The sequence below is a fragment of the Coenobita brevimanus genome, chromosome 108 (assembly GCF_032717465.1).
Source record: "Coenobita brevimanus isolate Jiangsu-jjx chromosome 108, ASM3271746v2, whole genome shotgun sequence".
Classification (NCBI taxonomy): domain Eukaryota; kingdom Metazoa; phylum Arthropoda; class Malacostraca; order Decapoda; family Coenobitidae; genus Coenobita; species Coenobita brevimanus.
Window position 1 is genome coordinate 5,340,946 of NC_137061.1, and position 25,869 is coordinate 5,366,814.

General features: G+C 43.4%; 1 protein-coding gene across 1 annotated transcript in view; it reads right to left on the reverse strand.

The window, feature by feature from the left end:
- The window catches only part of LOC145416941 (serine-protein kinase ATM-like), a 505,436-nt gene that overhangs the window by 60,170 nt on the left and 419,397 nt on the right, over positions 1-25,869 (reverse strand). The window contains exons 47-49 of the mRNA XM_080285796.1: positions 4,690-4,897; positions 2,410-2,611; positions 2,021-2,147 (exon numbers count right to left, since the gene is read on the reverse strand). Coding sequence (XP_080141922.1) covers positions 2,021-2,147; positions 2,410-2,611; positions 4,690-4,897 — 537 coding nt within the window. The remainder of the gene's footprint in view (positions 1-2,020; positions 2,148-2,409; positions 2,612-4,689; positions 4,898-25,869) is intronic.

The following is a 25,869-nucleotide window of genomic DNA, read 5'->3' on the forward strand; positions in this document are numbered from 1 at the left end:
TAGTAAATTTTGAATAACCGCGGGCAAGCAGGCTCCAGCTGGTATTGTCTATCAGTACCACCACCCTTTAGCTACAATTAGCATACTTTACCTTTGTACTACCGACCTCCATTGTTGCCAAGCATCGCGTTTTTCCCCCGTCCCCCCCCCACCACGGCCCGGCCAGCCTGGCTGTGATACATGGCAGCACTCTGAGTGCTCAGAACTGTAAATCTGCGCTCTCCTCTCACAAGCAGTTTATGCTAATAGGAAACGCTTGTTTCCCCAGTTGTAACACTAGCTTTTTTTCTCACGGTTTGCCCCTGTTTAGCGTCAGTTTACCGCAGGCCTTCAAAGTGACATTATGGCGAGTTCTAGCTCTTCCGAGTCAGTGCAAGCGGCCGACAGGAACGAGAATAAAGTGGCGGGCGTAATGCAGAATAAAAAGCGCGCCGTGGTGATCTTTTGGGAAGTAATATGATTGAAAATAATGTAGTATACATGTTTTTAGCTGTGAAAATGGAAATGTTTGTTGAGTGACGGGAAGACCGCCGCCGCGGTGCATGTCGGCCGTATGCTCCGTTGATTTTAGCCTTATTTTCAGTGCTTATTGTACAAATACGGATTCCAAACTACCTGTACGTTGTAGTATAAAGTTTACTGTGACAGAATGAGGCTGTGGTAGAGGGGAAACCGGGTTGCTGGAGGTGTGAAAGTGAAGATTTGGTTACCCAACTTTGCAAGACTCCACAAGTCCTTGAGTAGTCCACGAAGGCTCAACACCTGTCTCTGGAGAAAGCTGAATGTAAGTACTATCTGCCATACCAAGTATAATGTTCTAGGGTTAATCTCTGATTTTTGGCTAATATTTTCCTACAGGTGCTCAGACCGTGATACAACCCCACCACTCGGAGGGGGTCGACTGTTCACAGCCGCGTTTAAGGGGTTAATTATACAAAAAGTGATTACATGTATTTCCACTTGTATATATAAAATGTGAGGAAAAAATGCTAGCATTACAAATTTGGTAAAGAAAACTGAGGAGTTTGGTAATGTGGCCACTGAGATCTGGCAACTCTGTTTCCCCCTCACACCAACACCCAAACAGTTATTCCCTAACTTCGATCGCGAGTGGTAGCATGTTGTAATGGGAGCCACAAGTGTTCATTTTTTTGTCAATAAACTGCAATACCTCGCCACTAGACCACACAGGAATTTACAATGTTATGTTGTGTTAAGAAATTAGAATTTAGAGTGCAAAGGATTAACTGTGGGGTGCAAATGGCAGTTTGACTGGCCTGGTGCAATTAACAATGTGCAGTGTTAAACAGTTATAACTCACAGTGCAAAGAATTACTGTATGTGCAGCACAACACTGGATTACTGTAAGTGCTTCAAGAGCATTTTCACCACTGCCAAAACCTTACAAAAGGCAACCACAAACGTGCTGTAATTACCCTAGATGAGGTACAGTCACTTCTAATTCCTCATTCTTTGGTTCCTTTTCATTTATTTCAAGCTTTATGTCTATTACTGGTGTGAATAGGGTCTTAAATAGGTTTAAATATGTCCTATGCATGTCCGGAAGGGAGTTATTTAGGTGGCTTGCAAAATCAGGCTGGGTTAGGGTCCATAAGTACCAGTCCAGGAGCCAGGGATTTGTTGTAAGTACCCAGAATGTTTAATATTGTATAAACTCACCTCTAAAACCTCATTTTGTGGTTCTTTTGCATTTATTTCATTCTTTTATGTCCCTTATTGGTGTGATTTGGGTCTTAAATAGATGCTATGCATGTCCAGAGGGAGTTGTATAGGTGTTTTTCTGAGTTAGGGTCTATAAGTACTAGTCCAGGAGGCTGGGGCCCACTATCCAGACAGGATCACTTTCCGGACATGCCAATGGCTCTATTACATTGGATAGTGGAGGGATTATTGTATCTATCTATAGCTATCTAGGTATGTATGTATGTATGCAAAGATGATGTACGGCAGGATCCAGAAACAAGGGAAAATACACATGCTGAAATGAATGTCCACAAACCTAGGAGCCTGTAAAGAGCTGTGTGGAATGTAGGGTTTTGGTCACGCTGGCAGCTGAGCCTAGCAACGAGCTGGTACAAGACTGGCACAAATTGGTGGCTGTTTATCTGCTCAATGTATTCCCCCATCTGGAAACATTTAAAATCATGACTTAAAAAATCATATAAGAAGAATTCACTCAGTGTATTTAAGTATCTAAGCAAAATTAAATTTTAAAAAATTATACCCGATACACTTATTTCGCAAAGTACAGTCATTACTATTTTCATTCCTTATGCAAACACCCCCCCCCCAAAAAAAAAAAAAAATGCAAGTTCTAAAAATTGTGTAAATGTGCAGAATGTGCAGAGAGAGAGAGAGAGAGAGAGAGAGAGAGAAAATTAACCCTACCATTATACTGATACGAGGAAGTCCGATGTTCTGGACCCACAACGCCACAACTCGATACACGTCGTGGTGATACTTTGACGAGGTTCGGAGGCACTTGAGGTAGTTCTTCAAGGCCTCGGCTAAGTAGTCCTCTAGCTCTTGCTCAACCTCGGCCAGTATGCTGCATTCATTTTTTAAGTTCCTATTAAGGACCACTAATTTTCTGGAAAGGAGAAAATGTGAGTATGTTTAAGTATTTGGGTAGTGTGATGAGTAAGGATGGAGGTTTGGAGGGTGAAGTGCTTGAAAGGGTACAGCAGGAAAGAAAGGTTGCTGGTTCTTTGAAAGCAGTGATAAGAAACAGGGAAGTGAGCATGGAAGTGAAAAAGTTACTACTTGACAGTATTGTGATACCAACTCTAACGTACGGAAGTGAAGCTTGGACATTGTTGGAAGGACACAAGTCAAGAGTGAGAGCAGTGGAAATGAGTTATTTAAGAGGAGCCTGTGGAGTCACGTGGAGAGACAGGCTGACGAATGAGGATATAAAGGAGCGTTGTGGTGTGGATGTGGATGTGATGGGAAGCGTTATGAGGAACACACTGAGGTGGTTTGGCCATGTGGAGAGGATGGAGGGTGAAAGACTGACGAAGAGAGTGTATGTGAGTGAGGTGGAGGGGGGAAGAGGGAGGGGGAGGCCGAGGATGAGATGGAGGGATGGGGTGGAGAGGTATATGAGAGAGGGGGGTGTGAGTTGGGAGCAGGGCAGTGAAATGGCGGGGAACAGGGCGACTTGGAGGCAATTTGTTTGTGGCCACCCCAAACGGGATTGAGGCGTCTGGCAATAGATAGATAGATAGATAGAAATAATAATGACAATTTTCATTGATAAAGGCTCCACCATGCTTGCCTGCAACAGTCTTGGTCACCTAATGGTAGCTCTCCATTTTGCTCAGTCTCTAGCAACGTCTCTATTCAGTTCTTTATCCCTGAGGTCACACTGTATGACCTCACCCCAGGCCTTTTTTCGGTCCACCTCTCACAACTCTAACATCAATGCTCTCAACTCTCATCCTCCACACCCAGTTGTCATACTTCATCCTCCCCACATGCCCAGATGATCTCAATCTACCCTTTCTCATCACAACACTAATACATTCTAGTCCCATCCTTCTTCAAATTCTTCATTTGAAACCCTAGCCCCCCCCCCCCAGGCCTGTCATTCATGGATACACTACATATCCATTTAATCATCATCATCTCTGCACATCTGAGACTATCACTTCCTATTCTATCCAGGCCCCACTATGATCCAAAACTACACTCCTGCACATGCTACATAAAAGGACCCCTTAGCACACGGGTAGTGCATTATCAATATCGGGAGAGGCAACAGCTCCCCAAACTTCTTCCAACCACTCCTTACCCTTGCCACCGAGATCCAGCTCCACCTCCAACACACTTCATGTCTCCCAAATAACAAAGCTACTCCTCAATGCTTCTGTATGCTCTCCTTTACAAACTACTGTGCACATTCAAACTCAGTGATATTTTACAGCCTACCTCTAATACCATCACATCTGGAGGAAGGTGGGGACACCTATCATCCACTCACTTGAATTACTGCTGCTTATTTCTTCCTTCATGTCTGTCATTCTTTAACTGTGTCTGTCCTCCTCTTTCTCTATTTCTCCCATCCTTCCTGTCACTATTTAATATCTTCCTTCCACTTCAGGTGGCACTAAACTGAGTGACAAACCAAATAGTTTCCTGTAACTCAGGAAATCAATTACAACACTGAGTGGTAACCATATGGACAAATAATGGGGCAATGTGGAGCCTACCATTGTGCCCCTGTTAAATGGGTGGAAAGATGCAACTGCTTCACCCAGGAACCAAACCTCAATACTATTCCCTGCACCTCACTGTGTGTGGCACTGTAGGTCACACAGGAACATCTGTTCATTGCAAGCAGGCAACTGTCCCCTACAGGGGCAGTTGCCTGCTTGTGGGTGATGGGTCAGACAGACTAGGGTTGTACAACAACAACCACTAGAACTCATTCATCCTTTTATTACAAACACTGCACAAAATGGAGTTATTTTTCACATCCTTGTGACACACTGTGCATGGCCATACTCCTGCTTGGACAGTACTGCCACTTCACTGCAGGTAACAAAAAATAAAAAATGCATCATCAAAGTAAAATAAATGAATAAATACTGTAAATAAATATTTAGAAAAGTCAATATTTTGCCGATACATTCTAACCAACACGCCCTTCTACTCTTTTTCTCTCACCTCGTAAACTCAATCTTCTCAGTCTCGTCAGTACATTCTTGAACCAGGCCCTCCACACGGGCAATTTCTTGCTTGAACTGTTCAACATACAGGCGCTTGGCCTGTATGGTGTTACCCTCTAGATGTCGCAGAACTTGGCGATGCAGTTGATCTGTGTATGTGGCCAGCTGGTGGTACGTCTCTTCCAGTACGTATGATTGACCATCGCCTGCCGGTTACATAATTCGAAATCAATTACAAGTTGCATAAGTTAGTGTTAATTTTGATACTGCTTAATCATGGTCCATCTGGTAAAGCAAAGCAGACCCTTCAACCACAGGTAAACAACCACTTCTGTGGAGCCATCCCATAGGTACAGTACAGTGCAAACACTGTGCAGGGATCTGGTGCCCCCCTGTGGTAGCCAGCACCTCATCAGGGTTAGACCAGAGTCATTCCCATGGTGACGTGAGGAGAAATACAAGGAGGTTTGGCTCCCAGGTGGAAATGACAGCTTCCCACCCAAGTGTACAGTGACATCATGTGTAAGATTCTCATCAGCTCCCACTGTACATTTTAATACAGTAATCCCTCAATTATCAGACATAATAGTGCCATCGGCGCGTTCAGATATGGACGATGTCCAGATACAGAACAATACCATTCAGACCCTACCAATTTGTACAGCACCCCTCCTAACTTTGGCAGTGTGCTTCAGTCTTTCATTTGTTTAAATATCAAAAACACATGGGAATATCTGATATAATGCTAGACAATAAGAAAACAATGCATAAACAACAAAAATCCACACAAAAAATCTATGAAGAAGATAAAGGTTGCCAAAAGAATTTTAACAGCTACAATACTGAACTCTATTGTACTTACCACCCAGTGAATGGCAGATAGGCGTCGTAACTTGCTTGCCTGTACAGTAGCTCAGTACAGTAATCCCGTGTGGTCTAGTGGCTAACGAAATCACATAACAAATGTCAGAAAACTCCTCCTCCTCCACCTGTTGGAGCTGGACGATGAGTGGGGACATGCGGAACCTGCCACTGAACACAACGTTGCCACGTCTCTATTGGCCAGACAGGCGACTTTGACCATTCAATGGAGGCAGATGGCTGCGCATGCCCAGAAGCATCCGAGTGGAGTGATCCGGCCAGCCGGGCAGCTTTGACCATTCAGTGAGGATGAGGATGGTCATTTTTGCTCAGTTGGTGGGTTAGAGTCTATTACCTGTGCAAGGCCTGAGAGGCCGGCTGGCTGGCTGGGTGACTTTGACCATTTGGTGAGGAGGAGGACGGCCATTTTTGCTCAGCTGGTGGGTTAGGGTCTATCACCTGTGCACGGCTTGAGAGGCCGGCTGGCTGGCTGGGTGACTTTGACCCGCGTGTGGCCAGAGAGGCTGGTCAGCCACCCAACCGATTTTTAAAATTTGTAGGCCGCCCAACTGGCCATGTAGGAAATTTTATGTTCAGAAATGGACAAAGATTTTGGATAATGACATAACAGAGCCAAGGCCTAACGTTTGGATACGGGGCATGTCCGGATACAGGACATCCAGTTAATTGTGGGATTACTACAGTCGGCCATATCCAATGAATTACTAGACAAACTCTCTTGAATTAAGATGGCTAATGGAAATTACTTGAAAAACTAACTGCACAAATATTGTATTGTTTTTACTCTAACTTGGCCCACATTTTCATCCTCTTGTAGCTATTTCACATTGCTCAATGGCAGAAAAAGACAATACAGTACAGTGCAGCCTTGTTAAGCAATACAGTTGTGTCAAGTGAGGGCCCACTGCATAACGAATTATCGCGTAATGGGGTCGATATAACACGGGTTCAATGGGGTTATGGAGGATGACCTCAACTGCAAAGCTTAAAATGACCTAAAAAGCCTCTGCCACCCACCTGAAGTTTGTTCTATGCAGGTACGAATTGTCACCAAGGGTTCCCCGACCCCCAGGGAGGGAGACAGTTGGATGGCCTGGACGACCACTCCACAAAAAGACACAGTATCACTCTACTTAATTTCAATCACTGCACACTTTATTACGGACTTGTGATGTTATTTGGCATTAACAATGGTGTTTCAGTGGCCTTTCATGCACAAAGTAAAATGAATGACAATGAACACAGCTAGTGTAAACACTGGGCAGGGATCTTGACTCAATCAGCTGTGCACAAGCCTAAAAAGGAGATCATGGTTATGTAAGGCTGCCTCGATTTCCAGGTCACAAGTTTCAGCAGTACACACACAGACAGTATCACTTCACTTAATATTCCACACTGCACTATTTAGTAAGCACTTGCACTGTCATCAGTGGAATCTCCTAAATTGCAGTCTTATGAGACTGGGCACATGCTGCGATTTGAAATTTTGCGATTTAAAAATAACTAATCTTCATCATTCATCATCATCTAGAACTCCTTTCTCATCCTAGGGCAGGGTGAGGAGTAGCAATGTCCAGACAGCCTAAATTTACCCAGTCCACTAGGGCACATCCATTCACTCATCATTCAAGCCCCTGGAATCCTGGCTCTATCAGATACGCCCAAAACATTCACCACATTCTGTAGCTTCACATAAACCTATCCGATAGATTCAATTCGGATGATGCCACATAAGGGTGTCAAATCCCTGATCATGCTCTTCTCCTCACAACATTCATCCACCCAGCTCAATCTCTAGTCAGTTCCCTAGCCTCACCGATTTCCACACCTCTCTTCCTCACACATTCATCCACCACATCTCACCACCTTCTCCCTGGCCTACCTCGCCTCCTCCCTCTTTCAAATTTGCTCAGATATACCTTTTTCACCACTCTATTGTTATCCGTTCTCTCCAAATGACCATACCATCTCAGTACACTCTTTTTGATGCTGGTGTCCACCGACTTCCTCACTCCACATCTTTCACGAATCACATTATTTCATATCCTATCCACCCTCTGTATTCCACATAAGTTCCTCAGCAGTCCCATCTCCAATGCTCTTACTCTAGACTTTTCACTTTCATGCCACACCATAATCTCACATCCATGTGTTAAAGCTGGCACTAACACTCCTTCATGTAAGCCTCGTGCAGCTGCAACACTTAAGCCTCTGTTTCTTATCAAGGCCTTCATTACACCAGCTACGTATCTTCCTTGTGTCACTCTACTTTCAACTGCTTTTGCACATTTACCTTTCTTCTCTATCACTGTACGCAGGTATTTGAACTCAATCACCAACTCCAGTCTCTCTCCATTCACTGTAACATCGCACTGGGGGTCACCTTCTCTCTCAATAACCATCATTGTACTCTTCTCTACGTTTACCCTCAAGGCACGATGCTCACAGACATCAGCAAAACTCTGCACTAGCCTACCAAGTTCTTGTCCAGTATTTGCAAGCACTACTGCATCATCAGCATACAACAAATAAGAGATATTCCATCCACTACCATTCATTACCAATGCCATCCCCCTCTCCATTACTTGTGTTTTTATTTCTCTCATCACCCCATCCATATATACAGTATATTGAACAACCATGGAGACATCACATAACCTTGTCGCATGCCCAAACTGATCGTGAACCATTCACTTAGACGCCCATTAACCCTTACACATGCTTCACTACCATCATAAAAACTCTTGATGGCACCTAGCAGCTTATCATTTACACCATACATGCGTAAAACTTTCCACAGTCCTTCTCTGTCCACTTTGTCGTATGCTCTTTCTAGATCCACGAATGCCATAAACACTTTATGGTCCTTCTCACAAGCTTTCTCTGCTATCTGCCTCATTGCAAATATTTGATCCACACATCCTCTGCCACTCCTAAAGCCACTCTGTTATTCACTTACTAGGACTTCTGATATCTCTCTTACTTTCTCTATAATAATTCTTCCATACACCTTCCCTACCACACTCAACAAACTTATGCCACGATAATTCTTGCACTCACTTCGCTCACCTTTATTTTTCTACAGGCAGGGGCACACCAGGGGGGGGGGGGCTCCAGGCCCAGGCCCCCCCTCTTAGCTCTCTGGGTCCTTTAAAAATTTATATATATTTATTTTGATAACGGCAAAACATGAAAAATTGGCAAGTACAAACAAAGAGTAACACATGAGCCAGCAGCTCTCTGACTCTAAACCTGCATATGACCTCCCAGTTATTATCAGATTACCTGACCTCACCTCACTATGGGCCCCCCCTTTAGAAAATTCCTGGGTGTGCCCCTGTCTATAGGGGTACAATCACAGCATTTCTCCACTCTGCTGGCACAGTTTCACTCACCCATGCCTTCTTACGTATCTCCAACAAGCACTTCATTCCAATCTCTCCACTGCATTTAATCATCTCTGCATACACCTCGTCAACCTCAGCTGCTTTCCTATATTTCAGCCACTTCACAGCACTCTTCACCTGTGTGAGTGTCACATCTCCTGGCACTGCATTCCTTCTCTGCACACTCCCAAAACCAATCATGTTTACAGCCACTCTGCTCTCTCTATTCCCATTCATTAGGCTTTCAAAATACTATTTCCGTCTGGGTCTTACTTGATCCCCATGGGTTAATAATCTACCACCTCCATCCTTCACACCATCACATTTCTTTCCGCTTTTCACTTCTACATTTCCGCACCTCTTTCCAGAATAACTTGCTATTTTCAGAGTAGTTTGCATTCATTTTTCTTCCTAGATCATCATTTACCTCCTTTTTCCTCCTCTAGTGGTAGGTGGGGATGCTCACCATCCAATCACTTGATGTAATGCTCCTTTTGGTGTCTGTCCTTTCCTATCTTCCATCCATCCACTTCTGTCTTTCTTTCCTTCACTCTTTCCTCTTTCTTCTGCCTACAAGTGAGTTTACACTCCTTCTTGTCTTTCTTTCCTTCATTCTTTCATCTTCCTTCTGCCTATGAGTAACTCTACACTGAATGACAAGCCACATGGTTTCCTGTACACCAGGAAGCCATTTACTACAATGGGTGGTAACCATATAACCAAAGTATGGCACCTGGTGGTTTAGTGGGTAATTAAGGTGGTCAAAACAGATTGAGCCCGTTTAGGTCTATATTCAAAGGGTGGTTGGAGTTTATTGGTCACGTGATGCCACTCAGGGATGAGTGAGGCTGGTCACTCTCATCTTAAATTCCAGGACCAACTTGCCTAGCCCTGGGTTCCTACATTCTTCATGGGGCGACACAGGATTAGATGATGGATGGATGGATTTTTCCTCTTCACTTATCTCTTCATGTGCTTTTGTTCTCATTATATTTAGTTCTTATTTCAACTGAACCCCTGTCCTGTAACCACTTTAGCCACTTCTTCCTCTTTTCCTCCACTTCTCCCTTAACCTCATCATCCCACCATGCCGTACCTTTCTTCTTTGTTGTTACTCTTGCCACACCACACACCACTTTAGCATTCCTAACTAAGCAATCCCTATATGAATTCCACAGGCTGTCCAGATCCATTTCATTACGATTCACTGATCCTAACTCCACCTCTACTTTGGTCCTGTATTCATCTGCCATTTCTTTGATCCTCAGCTTCTCATCTTTCAGTCTATCTCTTTGACTGCCCATCTGTCTCCTGATCCACCTCACTCCTCTCAGTGTGGTCTTGCATGCCACAATCACATGATCTGACAGACCTCCACATCGTCCTCTCAAGGCCCTCATATCAGCAACCATTCCCATCATCAACCTCTCTACAAGCACGTAATCAATCAGGCTTCTTTCAACATGATCCCCGTTTCCTCTATACCATGTATATTTATGTGCAACTTTGTGTTTGAAATACGAATTACAAATGCATAACCTCCTCTCCTGACACATATCCTTTAGTCGCTTCCCATTATCATTTTCTCCTGGTACTCCATTACAACCCATTACATTATCCTCAGAACCAATGCCTACTCTTCCATTCACATCATCCATTACGATCACTTCATAGCTCCTGGGCATTTCTCCCACTATTTCATCCACCTCATCCCAAAACCTATCTTTCTCACTCTCACTTCTGTCCTCACACAGAGCATACGCTACAATCACTACCACTTTCACCTTCTCAAACTTGAACTTGACATACATATTGTACACCTTGAGCTGACACATTTGTAGTCTCTCATTCCACTCTGCCACACCTCATGCAATAACAACACAACTCCTTCCTTGCTTCTCCCTCGCCCATTCATGTCTGATCTTACACATTTTACACCCTCCCACTCCTCCACTTCACACTTTCATCTTTGTTTCACACAACGCCATCATGGCATATTTCGCACTCTTGAACATATCCATCACTTCCACCCTCTTGCTCTCTTCATTCACACCTCTCACATTCCACATGGCCATGCGAATCTGCCCATTTGGTTGGGGCCATGGGCAGGTACTGGGCCCTCTGAGGCTCTCTGAAACAACTGCCATGATTAAGTGAATTGGGATAGGAGTATCTGGGGGACACTTAACCCTGCCAGAAACCCTGGTGATATTATTACCACAGTGTAGTAAATTTGTGTTTCCTTGGTACAGGAAACCCTTTGGCTTGTCACTCAGTGTAATCATATGGCACCTCTACAGTGAGTGAGTGGATGATGGGTGCCCCCATCCACCACTAATCCGATGGGCAAAATTACTTATGAGTCTGTCATTTTGGAAAAGTTGCCCCCCTTACCCCCAAACGTACATCAATCTGGTCACCAGTGAACACTAACAACCTGGAAAAGAAATTAATACAGAATTTGATGGAACTGAACAATATTTATTGTAAGATTCTTACGTGACTCTGACTGACGACATTGCTTGAATGGACAAGGGTGGGGGGGAGGGGTTCTGAGGATTTGGGCAGACTACGGCCTCACAGCCTAGGTACTGGCCGACTGCAAATTCGTCTCAAAATACATCTTGTCATCTACTGTGATACATGATTAGTTGATGAATAAAATAATGCTTTAATTGTAGTAGATTTTGTTAATATGAGCTATTGAAAATTTCTGTTTTAACCCTTTCACATGAAGATAAGTTACTAAGTTTTGTGAGACATGACACGCCAGCTTTTCTCCCCTCCTCCCCCTGCCCGCCATGCGCTCCAAAAATGTGTATTTTCGGCTTACTTTGACCACCCAAACATATTTATTTTGCCACAAAACCCACATATTCCTATTCGTCGATGTTTGTTCTACATGTTAAGCAAAAAAAAAACACACACACAAAAACACACTATACCTACAACAGGGCCGTGTTTAATAAACATTCAAGAGCATACATCTCACTTCCCAACATCATAACTCAAATGTTTACTAATCAATCTCTACATGTTATACCATCATTGGAAAGAGAATTTTATTAGCTTTCGAATGACAGAGGTCCCAGTTTGATACGAGGTATGGTGTTCAAATAATAAACAAAAAAGTAAAACCCATTTCCAACAGACAACAGATTTTTTTTTATTCGGGGAGCTCTAGCGAAAAACTTTTCTTGCCAATGTTTTTATTTTATCATCCTATGCAGAATTTAACTGGCTTTCATTTGAGCCCAAACAGTGATACTAGGCCTCACAGTTTTTGAGAAAAATGCAAAAAACTATGGTGTACCCACACCGTGTCGTGAATTTAGGACAGTTTCCTGACTTCCTCTAAGCTACTGCATGTATTTCACCAATTCTTTGTACACTAGATATGCAAACTATATTCATATGATTCACTGTCACTATTATTATAGCTGAATACTCACATTTGGTGCAGGGTAGAAGCAGTGTAGTTGATTAGAAACAGTAGCACAAACTTCGTTGGGCCAATGGCTGATAATGACCAGGATTGCTTCACAAACACCAAATTTCCTATTGCAAACACCAAATCTAATCACAGTGCCCAAACACTATACACAAGCAGTACTGGTATAGTGAAATATGTTGCACGGCTGGGACGGGGGTAAGAGTGGAGATTTAAAGGGAGAGAACGGCGCAGTACCTTCCCCACTCACAGCTCATTTGGTACTGAATAACCTGTCCGCTCTCTTGCTGGTATCGGGACCCACAGTTGCCAACTCATTACTTTAGACGAGAAACAGGGAAGCTATGACGCCTCCAAAAATAACGCTGATTGGATGAAAACTTTTACTCTGACGAAAGTTTTTATGCTTTAATGACGCCAAAAACGTCAACGAGTATAGTTGCAGCTACACCCATATGACGACAAATGAGTCATTGTGCATGGAGGGGTTAATCCTCATCTCTACATATGTATACACTGAGATAACTGCCAAACTGTAACACTGCCAAACCAAACTGTTAGCAAAATGGGGGAGGTCTATCTATCTATCTACAGCCAGATGCCCTAATCCCGCAAAGGGTGGCCGCAGACAAAACGCCTCCAAGTCGCTCTGTCATCCACCATTTGACTACCCTCCCCCCAACTCACTCCCCTCATATACCTCTCAACTCCATCCCTCCACCTCATCCTCGGTCTACCCCTCTCTCTCCCTCCCTCCACCTCGCCTACATACACCCTCATAGTCAGTCTTTCATTCTCCATTCTCTCCACATGTCCAAACCACCTCAGAGTATTTCTCTATATCTTCTCAACCACATCCACATCCACCCCACAACATTCCTTCACTACTTCATTCATCAACCTGTCCCTCAATGTCACTCCACATGCCCGTCTCAAGTAACTCATTTCCACTGCTCTCACTCTTGATTTGTTCCCCTCTTGCAAGGTCAACGCCTCACTTCCATACGTCACGGTAGGGATCACAATACTATCATGCAGTGACTTCTTAACTTCCATACGCACCTCCCTATTTCTCATCATTGCTTTCAGTGAACCAACAACCTTCCTTCCCTGCTGTACCCTTTCATGCACTTCATCCCCCAACATTCCATCCTTACTCATCACACTATCCAAGTACTTGAATGCACTCACATTCTCCATATCCTCACCATCCCTCACTGTACATTCTGTGACTTCATTCCTCTCAAACACCATAACTTTACTCTTGTTTACATTAACTTTCAGATTCCTCCTCCTACACACTGTCCCAAATTCATTCACAAAACCTTGCGACTCCCATTCATCTTCACTCAACAATACTGTATCATCAGCAAACAGCAACACCGGAATCTTCCAAATCTCACCCTCATGCATTACAGCCACCCTCACATCCACTGCCCTACCTTGCACCTCCTTTACAACCCTATCCATATATATATTAAACAGCCATGGAGACATCACACAACCCTGTTTCAGTCCCACACTGAGATCAAAGAACTCACTCAGCTCACCATCCACTCGCACCGTAGCCCTAGCTCCTTCATACATACTCTTCACAGCACTCAACAATTTCCCCTCCACTCCATATATTCTTAATACTTTCCACATACCTTGCCTACCTATTCTGTCATAAGCTTTCTCCAAGTCCATGAAGGCACCATACACTTTCTCTCCCTTCTCTAGATACTTCTCCACTAAACATCTTAGAACAAATATCTGATCTACACACCCTTTTCCCTTCATAAATACCCCTTGTTCTTCTCCAACTAGCTCTTCTGTCATATGCCTAACCCTATCAATGAGTATTCTACCATACATTTTTCCAGTCACACTAAGAAGGCAAATACCCCTATGGTTACAACATACTTCTCTCTCTCTTTTTCCTTTGTATAAAGGAACATTTATACCAGATTTCCAGTCCTCTGGAACCCTTCCCTCTTCCCAAGCCAATCTACACAACTTCCATATCCACTCCACAACAATCTCACCCCATACCTCAGCATTTCACCACACACTCCATCAATTCCTGGGGCCTTTCCCATCTTGATCTTCTTCATTGCTTCCACTACTTCCGCCCTACTGATCTCTTCCTCCCTCCACTCATCTCTTCTTCTCCCACCCATTCCCCAACCACTTATACTTGCACTGCTCTCACTCTCTACATTCAACAAATCCTCAAAGTGCTCCTTCCATCTCCTCAATTTCTCTCTCTTGTCCACCAACAATCTATTATTCCTATCTTTCACTCCCCTACTATTTCCCCTTTCACACTGCCTTACTTTCTTTACCTCCTTCCATAACAATTTCTTACTCTCCCTCCATTTCACACTCAAATTCCTGCCAAATTCTTCATCCACTTTCTTCTTACTCTCCTTCACCAGTCTCTTCACCTCCCTTTTCCTGCTTACATATACCTCTATCTTCTCTCTCTCATCTTCTCCTCTACCTCTACTCGCTAGCCATTCACTATACGCCTTCTTCTTTTGTTTCACAGCTCGTTTCACCTCATCATTCCATCATGCTGTCCCTTGCACACCCTTGCATCTCCTCCTCATTCCACAAACCATCTCACATGCTCAGCCTATCTCTTCCATGAATATCTTACATACATATTCCACCCCTTCCATCTGCTCTAACTCATACCTTCCAATCTTTCTTCCACTATGCTCTTATACTTTGCCATTTTCTCACTATCTTGCAGCTTCTCTACTCCTCTCACAGAAGCTGTATCCTCCTTTCTTCCCCTTCATCTCTTCAACCATTTTCTTTGCAGCTTTACCTTGGCCATCACTAAGTGATGGTCCAAGACTCCATTCCCCCACCCTCTCCACACTCTTCCATCCAACACTTGTCTTCTCATTCACTCATCCACGCACACGTAGTCTATCATTGCCTTTCATTCAACAAGTTCACCATCCATCCTCCTCATTACTCTCCATGTATACCTGTGGATCATCTTATGCCGAAAGTAGGTGCTAGCAATTGCCAACCCCTTACCAGCACAGATGTCCACCAAAGCACTACCATTCCCATCTACTTCAACTGGCACACCCCACTGACCAACCACTCCATCCACTCGTACATTCCCAACTTTGCCATTCATGTCTCCAATCAAAAGCACTCTCTTGCTCTTCTCAAATTTGTCCATACATGCTTCTACACTCACCCAAAACTCATCTTTCACTCTTGCCACTCGGTCCTCTGTCAGAGCATATGCACATACAATCATCCACGCTTGTATACCCTCTTTCATCCTCACCCATACAATCCTTGCACCCACTGTTCCATACTCTCTTATATTCTCCTTCCACTTCTTGCATATCATCAGACATACTCCCTCTCTTGCCCTCTCATTCTCATTAACTCCTGCACATATACCTAAATCATATTCCCACTCTCTCACCCTTTCACCTTTCCATTTAGTTTCAGGAAATCCACATATATCCACTCTTGCATCCTCAAGCACCTGCACAATCTCTCTCTCTTTCACTTCATCATTCACTCCTCTCACATTCCATGTCCCCACCCTCAGAATGTCCTTTGTCCGTTCCTTACTCGTCAACATATGTCTGTCCTGGTCCGAGGCGCTTTATTGTTTAGTTAGTTCTTTTTACGGGGTGGGGCACTAACCCACCACCAACCCTTTAGTAGCCTCGTACAACGTATTCTTGAAACCCCCCTACCCCCAGGTAGGTGTTTTTTTGCTGTTATTAATGGTCTGATAGTGCTGCAGTTGGGTGCAATAACACTGATGGACCGTCTATGTGACTCTTTCAACTCCCTTGTGATCCATCAAGATGGAAATTATGGGATATTAACCTGTGGATTGTAAGCCACAGCTCAGGCTTGGTAGCGTCGCGTTGCGAGCCACAGCTCAGGCTGTGCTGGCCATGCATCGCCGTAAACAACTCGATCCCTATGCAAACTTATGCATGGTGCTATGCAAAGACGGAGAGAGAGAGAGAGAGAGATTTTTTTCTTTTCACTATATGATGCCCTGGATTAAACACTTCAAGTTTATAATAAACAAAAACATTTTTTTTTTTTTTTTTTTTTTTTTTACTACTCCCATACATAAACTTATGCATGGCCCTATGCAAAGACAGAGAGAGAGAGAGAGGGAGAGAGAGAGAGAGAGAGAGAGATTTTTTTCTTTTCACCATATGATGCCCTGGATGTTTATCTTCAAATTTGTGGTAGGTGGGGATGCCCATCATCCACTCACTCAATGCAGAGTGATGCCATATGAGTTCTACACTGAGTGACAAGCCAAATGGTTTCCTGTACCCAGGAAACCATTTACTACGTTGGGTGGTAACCAAAGAACCAGGGTTTCTGGCAGGGTTAAGTGTCCCCCAGATACTCCTATCCCAAATCACTTAATCATGGGAATCGTTTCAGAGAGCCTCAGAGGGCCCAGTACCCCAACCAAATGGGCAGACTCGTGTGGCCATGTGGAATGTGAGAGGTGTGAATAAGGAGAGCAAGAGGGTGGAAGTGGTGAATGTGTTCAAGAGTGCGAGATATGCTGTGATGGCACTGTGTGAAACAAAGATGAAAGGGTGTGAAGTGGTGGAGTGGGAGGGTGTGAAATATGTAAGATCGGGAATGAATGGGAGAAGAAGATGTAAGGAAGGAGTTGCTTTGTTAATGAACGGGGTGTGGCACAGTGGAATGACAGACTACAAATGTGTCAGCTTGAGGTGTATGTATGTCAAGTTCAAGTCTGAGAAGGTGAAAGTGGCAGTGATTGCAGCATATGCACTGTGTGAGGACAGGAGTGAGAGAGAGAAAGACAGGTTTTGGGATGAGCTAGGTGAAGTAGTAGGAGAAATGCCCAGGAGCTATAATGTGATCGTGATGGGGGATGTGAACAGAAGAGTAGGCACTGGTCCAGAGGATGACATAATGGGTTGTTATGGAGTACTGGGAGAAAATGATAATGGGAATCGACTAAAGGATATGTGTCAGAAGAGGGGGTTGTACATTTGTAATTCGTATTTCAAACACGAAGATGCACATAAATATACATGGTACAGAGGAAACAGGGATCATGTAGAAAGAAGCCTGACTGATTATGTGCTCGTAGAGAGGTTGATGATGGGAATGGTTGCTGATACGAGGGCTGTGACAGGACGATGTGGAGGTCTGTCAGATCATATGATTGTGGTATGCAAGATCAAGCTGAGAGGAGTGAGGTGGATCAAGAGAGAGAAGAGCAGTCAGGGTGAAAGACTGAAAGTTGAGAAGCTGAGGATCAAACAAGTGGCAAATGAATACAGGACCAAAGTAGAGGACAAGATAGATTCAGTGAATTGGAATGAATTGGATCTGGACTGCCTGTGGAATGCATATAGGGATTGCTTAGGAATGCTAAAGAGGTGTGTGGTGTGGCAAGAGTATCAACAAAAAAGAAACGTACGGCATGGTAGGATGAGGAGGTTAAGAGAGCGGTGGAGGAAAAGAGGAAGAAGTGGCTAAAGTGGTTACGGGATAGGGGTTCAGTTGAAATAAGAACTGAGTATATCGAGAGCAAGAAGCACATAAAGAGACTTGTGAAGAGGATAAAGAAGGAGGTAAATGATGATCTGGGAAGAAAAATGAATGCAAACTACTCTGAAAACAGGAAGTTATTCTTAAAACAGATGCGGAAATGTAGAAGTGACAGCAGAAAAATATGTGATAGTGTGAAGGATGCAGGTGGTAGGTTACTAACCCATGGGGATGAAGTAAGGACCAGATGGAAAGAATATTTTGAAAGCCTGATGAATGGGAATAGAGAGAGCAGAGCTACTGTAAACATTATTGGTTTTGGGGGTGTGCAGAGAAGGAATGCAGTGCCAGGAGACGTGACACTCACACAGGTGAAGAGTGCTGTGAAACGGCTGAAAAATGGGAAAGGAGCTGGGGTTGATGATGTGTATGCAGAGATGCTGAAGTTTAGTGGAAAGAGTGGAATGAAGTGCTTGTTGGAGATATGTAAGAAGCCATGGATGAGTGAAACTGTGCCTGCAGAGTGGAAAAAGGCTGTGATTGTACTCCTGTACAAAAATAAAGACGAGTGAAGTAAGTGCAACAATTATCGTGGCATAAGTTTATTGAGTGTGGTAGGGAAGGTATATGAAAGAATTATTATAGAGAAAGTAAGAGAGATATCAGAAGTCCTAGTGAGTGATGAACAGGGTGGCTTTAGGAGTGGCAGAGGATGTGTGGATCAAGTATTTGCAGTGAGATAAATAGTAGAAAATGCTTGTGAGAACGACCATAAGGTGTTTATGGCATTCATGGATCTGGATAAAGCATAAGACAAAGCAGACAGAGAGGGATTGTGGAAAGTTCTGCACATGTATGGTGTAGATGGTAAGCTGCTAGGACCCGTCAAGAGTTTCTATGATGGTAGCACAGCATGTGTAAGGGTTAATGGGCATCTAAGTGAATGGTTCACGATCGGTGTGGGCGTGCGACAAGGTTGTGTGATGTCCCCATGGTTGTTCAATATATATATATATATATACTGTATATATATATATATATATATATATATATGGATGGGGTGATGAGAGTAGTGAAAACACAAGTAATGGAGAGAGGGATGGCATTGGTAATGAATGGTGATGGATGGAATATCTCAAATTTGTTGTAGGCTGATGATGCAGTACTGCTTGCAAGTAACAGACAGGAACTTGGTAAGCTAGTGAAGAGTTTTGCTGATGTCTGTGAGCATCGTGCCTTGAGAGTAAATGCAGAGAAGAGTAAAGTGATGGTTATTGAGAGAGAGGGTGACTCCCAGTGTGATGTCACAGTGAATGGAGAGAGACTGGAATTGGTGAAAGTGTTCAAATACTTGGGTATAATGAAAGAAAAGAGAGGAAAATGTGCAAAAGAAGTTGAAAGTAGAGTAACACAAGGAAGATACGTAGCTGATGCAATGAAGGCCTTGATAAGAAACATAGGCTCGAGTGTTGCAGCTGCACGAGGCTTACATGAGGGAGTGTTAGTGCCAACTCTAACATATGGATGTGAGACTATGGTGTGGCATGAAAATTAAAAGTCAAGAGTAAGAGCAGTGGAGACAGGACTGCTGTGGAGTGTATGTGGAGTACAGAGGGTGGATAGGATATGAAATAATGTGATTCGTGAAAGGTGTGGAGCGAGGAAGTTGGTGGACACCAGAATCAAAGAGAGTGTCCTAAGATGGTATGGTTATGTGGAAAGAATGGATAACAATAGAGTGGTGAAAAAGGTATATCTAAGAAAAATTTGAAGGAGGGAGGAGGCGAGGTAGGCCAAGGAGGAGGTGGAAAGATATGGTGGATGAGTGTTTGAGGAAGAGAGGTTTGGAAGTCGGTGAGGCTAGGAAACTGACAAGAGATCGAGCTGGCTGGATGAATGCTGTGAGGAGAAATGCATGATCAGGGATTTTGGCACCCCTTGTGAGCATGGAAGTGTTCAGATTGACTCAACCGGACACGTTGTGTGATGCTGCAGAATGTGGTGAATGTTTTTTGGCGTATCTGGTGGAGCCAGGATTCTGGGGGCTTGAATGATGAGTGAATGGAAGTGTGGCCTATTTGGATTGGGCAAGTTTGTGCTGTCTGGACGCTGCTACTCCTCACTGTGCCCTTGGGTGGGAAAGGAGGTCCAGATGATCCTTCATTTTTTTTGCACCACGGGGTGGGATAAAAATGGGTAATTGCGCAATTTACGGGTTAAGGTGAAGAGAGCAAGCTAAGCCAAGTCCGTACCTTCTTTACCCCTGCACAGTTGTTGACTTTATACATGGATTTTATTCGCCTGTGTACAGTACAACCCTCATATGTGGGGAGGCTCCCCACATACAACTCTTCTCAATAGGGTGAAGTCAAAGGCTTCTCGTCTCATTAACTCTCCTCTTCTTACTGGCTCCCTTCAATCTTTGACTCTTCGCCGCCTTGTTGCATCTTCATCTCTTTTCTATCGCTACTGCAATGGTCACTGCTCCTCTGAACTTTCCGCTTGCATCCCTCCACCTCTACAAAGGGCGCGTAGCAACAAACTCTCATCCTTTTTCTGGTCAACTCTCTAATGCAAGAGTTAACTGTTACTCCCAGTCATTTATTTATGCAACACATCAGCTCCGGAACTGTCTCCCTCTGTCTGCATTTCCTACTTCCTATGATCTCCAGTCTTTCAAATGCAGTGTGTCCAGGCATCTCAAAATGAATGGATCGTGAATTTGGTTCTCTTTTGTATTGTTTTGATTTTTTCTTGGAAGGAACGGTTTGTGGGCTCCTGGCCTTTGGTTCCTTCTTCTTCTTCTTCTTCTTCTTAAAAAAAAAAAAAAAAGGTTTGCAAGTGAGTCTCGTCAGCTTTGTTAGGCAAATTTCATGTACAGTATCTGGCCCACAACTATACATGGAGGTATGCCAAAAAAATATCCTGATGGAAACCATTTTACCACAATTATGGATATCAAGAAAAATGACAATGTCTAAATTCAACCAAAACTCCATCAACTTAAAAACTGCAGGCAAAATAAGTAAAGAATGCTGGTGTTAATTGTTCTAGCATCATGTGGCAACTCATCCCAGAGCTTTATATGCTTCAGAATCTGCCTACCCAATACAAAGAGGAATATCTTTTTCTTACAGCTTATTAGGAAAACCACCAGTTGTGCAAACATAGCATAACAGATATTCAAAAAAACATCACAAAACCTTCACTTTTGAAGTTGCAATCGCGAATTACATGTAATTTCCACGAATTATTGATATTGTAAATTGCTGCATGATGTTGCCGCATATTATGAATTCAAAGTTTAGAAACAAGTGATTTCAGAGTTTCCACTGTATGGTACTTGGCAAAAACAATTGTGTTCCAATGGCTTTCATGCATGAGTAAAGGCCCATAAAGGGGACACTGGTTACGCAAGGTTGACATGATTTTCAGGCCACAGGTTTCAGGATTTCACACACAGAAACTATCACTTCACTTAATACTGCACACTGCACTATTTATGCACTTGCACTGCTATCTGGTGATAACAATGGTGTTTCAGAGGCCTTTCATGCATAAACTAGAACGAAACGCAATGATCACAGCAACTGTAAACACTGGGTGGTCATTTTGGCTTGCATGCACCACCGCGTCCACACGAGACACTCGGAGGTGGCCATCAAAAATATCGTTGTAGTAAAATCGCAATCAATTTTCAAATACTGTAACAAGACAGTGTACAACTGTTGTGTATATGGACGCAACGATCTATCTTGCTCTCATGTTCCTGAACTTGATTCTTCTGAATTCTCTACTCTCTGGCTTTGGCCCTCCTGTCATTCTCTGACCAAATTTATCTGTGTTGTTTACTTATCTCCCAATTCTACTATAAAAAATTCTTCGACTATCTTACTTCTACAATGGAACACATTCTATCCATTTCTCCTTTCTCTGAAATCTCCATTCTTTTGATCCACCTGGTGAACAAGCCTACACCTTCTCTATCCTTAATGACCTACAGCAGCTTGTACAGTACCGTACCCGTAACCCTGACCGCCTTGGAGAAAGCTCCAACATACCTGACCTCTTCCTTACAACTAATCCTTCTGCTTACACTGTTAATCTTTTCTCTCCGTTGGGCTCCTCCGATCATAACCTTATTACCTTAACCTGTCCTATCACTCCGGTGAGGCCTGTGGACCCTCCAAAGAAATGTTGTCTGTGGCACTATGGAGCTGCAGATTGGGAGGCCCACAGGCAGTATTTCTTTCATTTTCCATGGAACGATTATTGATTCCATGGCCGGGAGCCATCTGAGTGTGCATTGCGCATTACAGAGGTTATTCTCTCGGGCATGGAAGCATGCATTCCCTTCTCACATCCTCTAATGCAAGAAAGCCTTGGTTTAATCACGCTTGCTCTAATGCTGTCCGCAACAAGACGAGGGCCTATAAAAGGTACCAGAGCCAACCCACCCCTGAATCACATCTTTTTTATATTTCTGCCCGGAATCGTGCTAAGTCTGTTCTTCGCCCTGCTAAAAATAATTTCATCTGTACTAAATGCTCCCAACTTTCCAACTCGAATTCTTCCTGCTCCTTCTGCCATCTTGCCAAATACCTTTCTAACAACTTTACCTCATCATCCTTTCCTCCTCTTTTCTACTCTGATGGCCCTGTAGCTATTTCTTCTACTGATAAAGCAGATCTCTTCGCTCAGACTTTCTCCTCCAATTCTGCCTAGATGATTCCAGTGCTGTTCCTCATCATTTCCCCCCTCTGACTTCCTCATGGCTGACATTAAAATGTCTTCAGTTGATGTATTTTCTGCCATCACTGGCCTCAATACTAACAAGGCATATGGGCCTGATGGAGTCCCTCCTGTTGTCCTCAAGAGCTGTGCTTTTGTGCTTACGCCCTGCCAAAGTAAACTCTTTCGCCTTTGTCTTTTGACTTGTACCTTTCCTTCTTGCTGGAAGTTTGCTCTCATTCAGCCAGTCCTAATGAAAGGTGACCATTCCCAACCCTCAAACTATCGTCCAATTGCTTTACCATCCTGTGTCTCAAAAGTTTTTGAGTCTATTCTTAACAGAAAAATTCTAAAGCATCTTTCCCATCACAACCTTCGTTCTGATCATCAGTATAGGTCCCGTCAGGGACGCTGTACTGGCGATCTTCTCACCTACTTTTCAGACTCCTGGTCATCCTCCTTTCAGGACTTTGGAGAAAGCTTTCGATCGAGCCTGGCATAAATCTTTAATTTCCAAACTGCCCTCTTACGGTTTCTATCCATCTATCTGTGACTTCATCTATAGCTTCCTTTCTGGTCATTCTATAGCTGCTGTTGTAGACGGCCATCGTTCTTCTCCTAGATCTATCAACAGTGGCGTTCCTCAGGGCTCTGTCTTATCACCAACTCTCTTCCTTTTAATCACCAGTAATCTTCTAAGCTCTACATCTAATCCTATCCACTCGTATGCTGATGATTCCACCCTTCACCTTTCCGTTCGGTTTCCGCAACGTCCATCTCAGCAGTTACTTCAACAAACAAGGAATGAGGCTATGGCACACCTAATGTCTGACTTGGCTCTATCTCTGACAGAGGTAAAAATAATCTTGTTGTTTTTAATGCATCAATGACACAGTTTTTACACCTATCAACCAGTCAAAATCTTCCACAGGAGTAACCACTAATGTGTAATAACCCTTTGAGATTCCGATGATGATTTTGATAGTCATTTCAAATCCAACCTCAGAGATTCCAATGACGCTTTTAATCGTCATTTTAAGAAACTTTTGTAAAGTATTCACCACAAATCGCATTTATGCAACATAACCGGTGCGTAAGAATACCGAATCGGAGTGAGATCACCAAAACAGAGCGAGATTTCCAAATCGTAACTTGAAATTTCTGAATTGGAACTAGACTTTGAAACAGGTGGGGCTGTAACTACATGTATTTAGATCCTATGTGTTTTTAACTTGTTTATGAGTGTACACTCAATCCTTGTAAATTGCGGCAATTTGGGTCTGAACCACTGCCGTGATTTACGAATTCCGTGATTTATGAATAATAACTCGTGAAAAATTAATCTGGGTCTGGACTTTGGCCAACCCACCCCCACAGCACCCTACCTACACCCATCTAGGCACCTTCAAACACAAACATACAAATTTAGGAATATTCAATGCATGTATTAAATAGAAATAAGCCATGTTAACGGATCTCACCTTAATCCTATGCCGAAAGTGCTTAAGTGAATGGAGTGGGGTGGTGTTGGGAAGAACTTTGAACCTCTCAGCACTTGTTCTTCCCAAACTCTTTTGACAACTTTGAAAACTTCTCTCCCCTCTCAACATGACGAATGAGCTCCAAACATTGACTGTACAACAACTGCGGCAGCTTCTTGACGCCATACTGCTTAGAGTGTTTCATCGGGGGGTCGGGAGGAGCCACGGCAGGTAGGAGGCGGGAGGAAGTTGCACAAAAAAGGCACGTAACTCTCGTACTCCACGGCGACAGTCTGTAGTGCGGACTGGCTGGGCAAGAACAACAACAACATGGCGACATTAGCATGCACATATGCCACCAGGGACGCGCGATGATTGGTTGTTGGGTCGCGATTTTCAGTTTGAATGCCGCGGTTTACGGTTCTCCTCGGAAAAGGCCCACTTGGGTGCCTAGGTCCGCAATTTTCGTGACTTAACAGTGATTTAAGGTTGCCGGCAGTCTGACGGCCATCTAGCCGTGATATACGAATCCGTGATTTATGAACACGTGATTTACGAGGATTGAGTGTACTTGTTTGCAGTGGGATGCATTTCCCGTTATTTATCGTCATGGAGCTTTAACACGCTGACCAGATTTAGCCTTTTCAGGCTAAATTTAGCTGTTTTTGGTTGATTTTCCTGGATTTGGCCTTAAATTTAGCCTCTTAGAAATTTAGTAGTTTTTTTGCCGTATTCAGAGAAAATTGGTATTTTCTAGACTTTTTTTTTTTATAATAATTATGCACATGACTGACTCAGAAGGTGAAAAACATATGGTCAGAGTAGAGAAGTGATTTCACACTCAGGTGTGAAAAGCTTGAGATTCCCCGGAGGGCTTAACCCTAATCCTTCATTGACCTCTAATCCCTAAATCACCTGCCATCTCCTGGGAGCATGCTTAATGCTCCCCACCATGGGTGAAGAAGGATAATGATGATGATGATGATGACAATGATGATGACGATGATGATAAGACCTGACAGGTGTTGGTATAATGAAACCGAGTAAGCTAAAAAAAGGTGTGAGAAATCTCTGAATAAGAAACTGCAGTGGTGAAATGTTGCCAGATATGATTGCAAGGAAGAGTAGAAAAGGAGAAAAATTACTGAAATTAAGTCTATCTATCTATAGCCAGACACCATAATCTCATAAGGGTGGCCATTTGACTTAGAGTTTTTTGTTTTACAGGGAGGGGCACTAACCCTCCAATAATCCACCTGCTGACACGTAAGGAGCACGTATGGTTTGGTTATATGGTTACCACCCAGCGTTGTAAATGGCTTCTTGGCTTACAGGAAACCATTTGGCTTGTCACTCAATGTAAAGACACCTGTAAAGGAAAGAAAAGAAATAAGAAGTGACAGGAAAGATGGGAGAAAGAGGAAGAGAGGAGGGCAGGCACAAAAAAAGAATGATAAAGGCTAAAGAAGAAGTAGGAAGCACTACATCAAGTAAGTGGATGATGGTCGACACCACCTACCACTACTGAAATTATTTATTACAATTTAATGTAAATTACTGGATGCAGATGAAATGCATGTTGTATATGTATCTCCAAATCTCATTAACCAGTGCTCACTGACGAAAAACTCCAAATTTCGAACTTACCTATATCCCAGACTCCGTGACTGAAAATACAAGACCAAACACGCGATGAAATAACTAAAATCCAACCA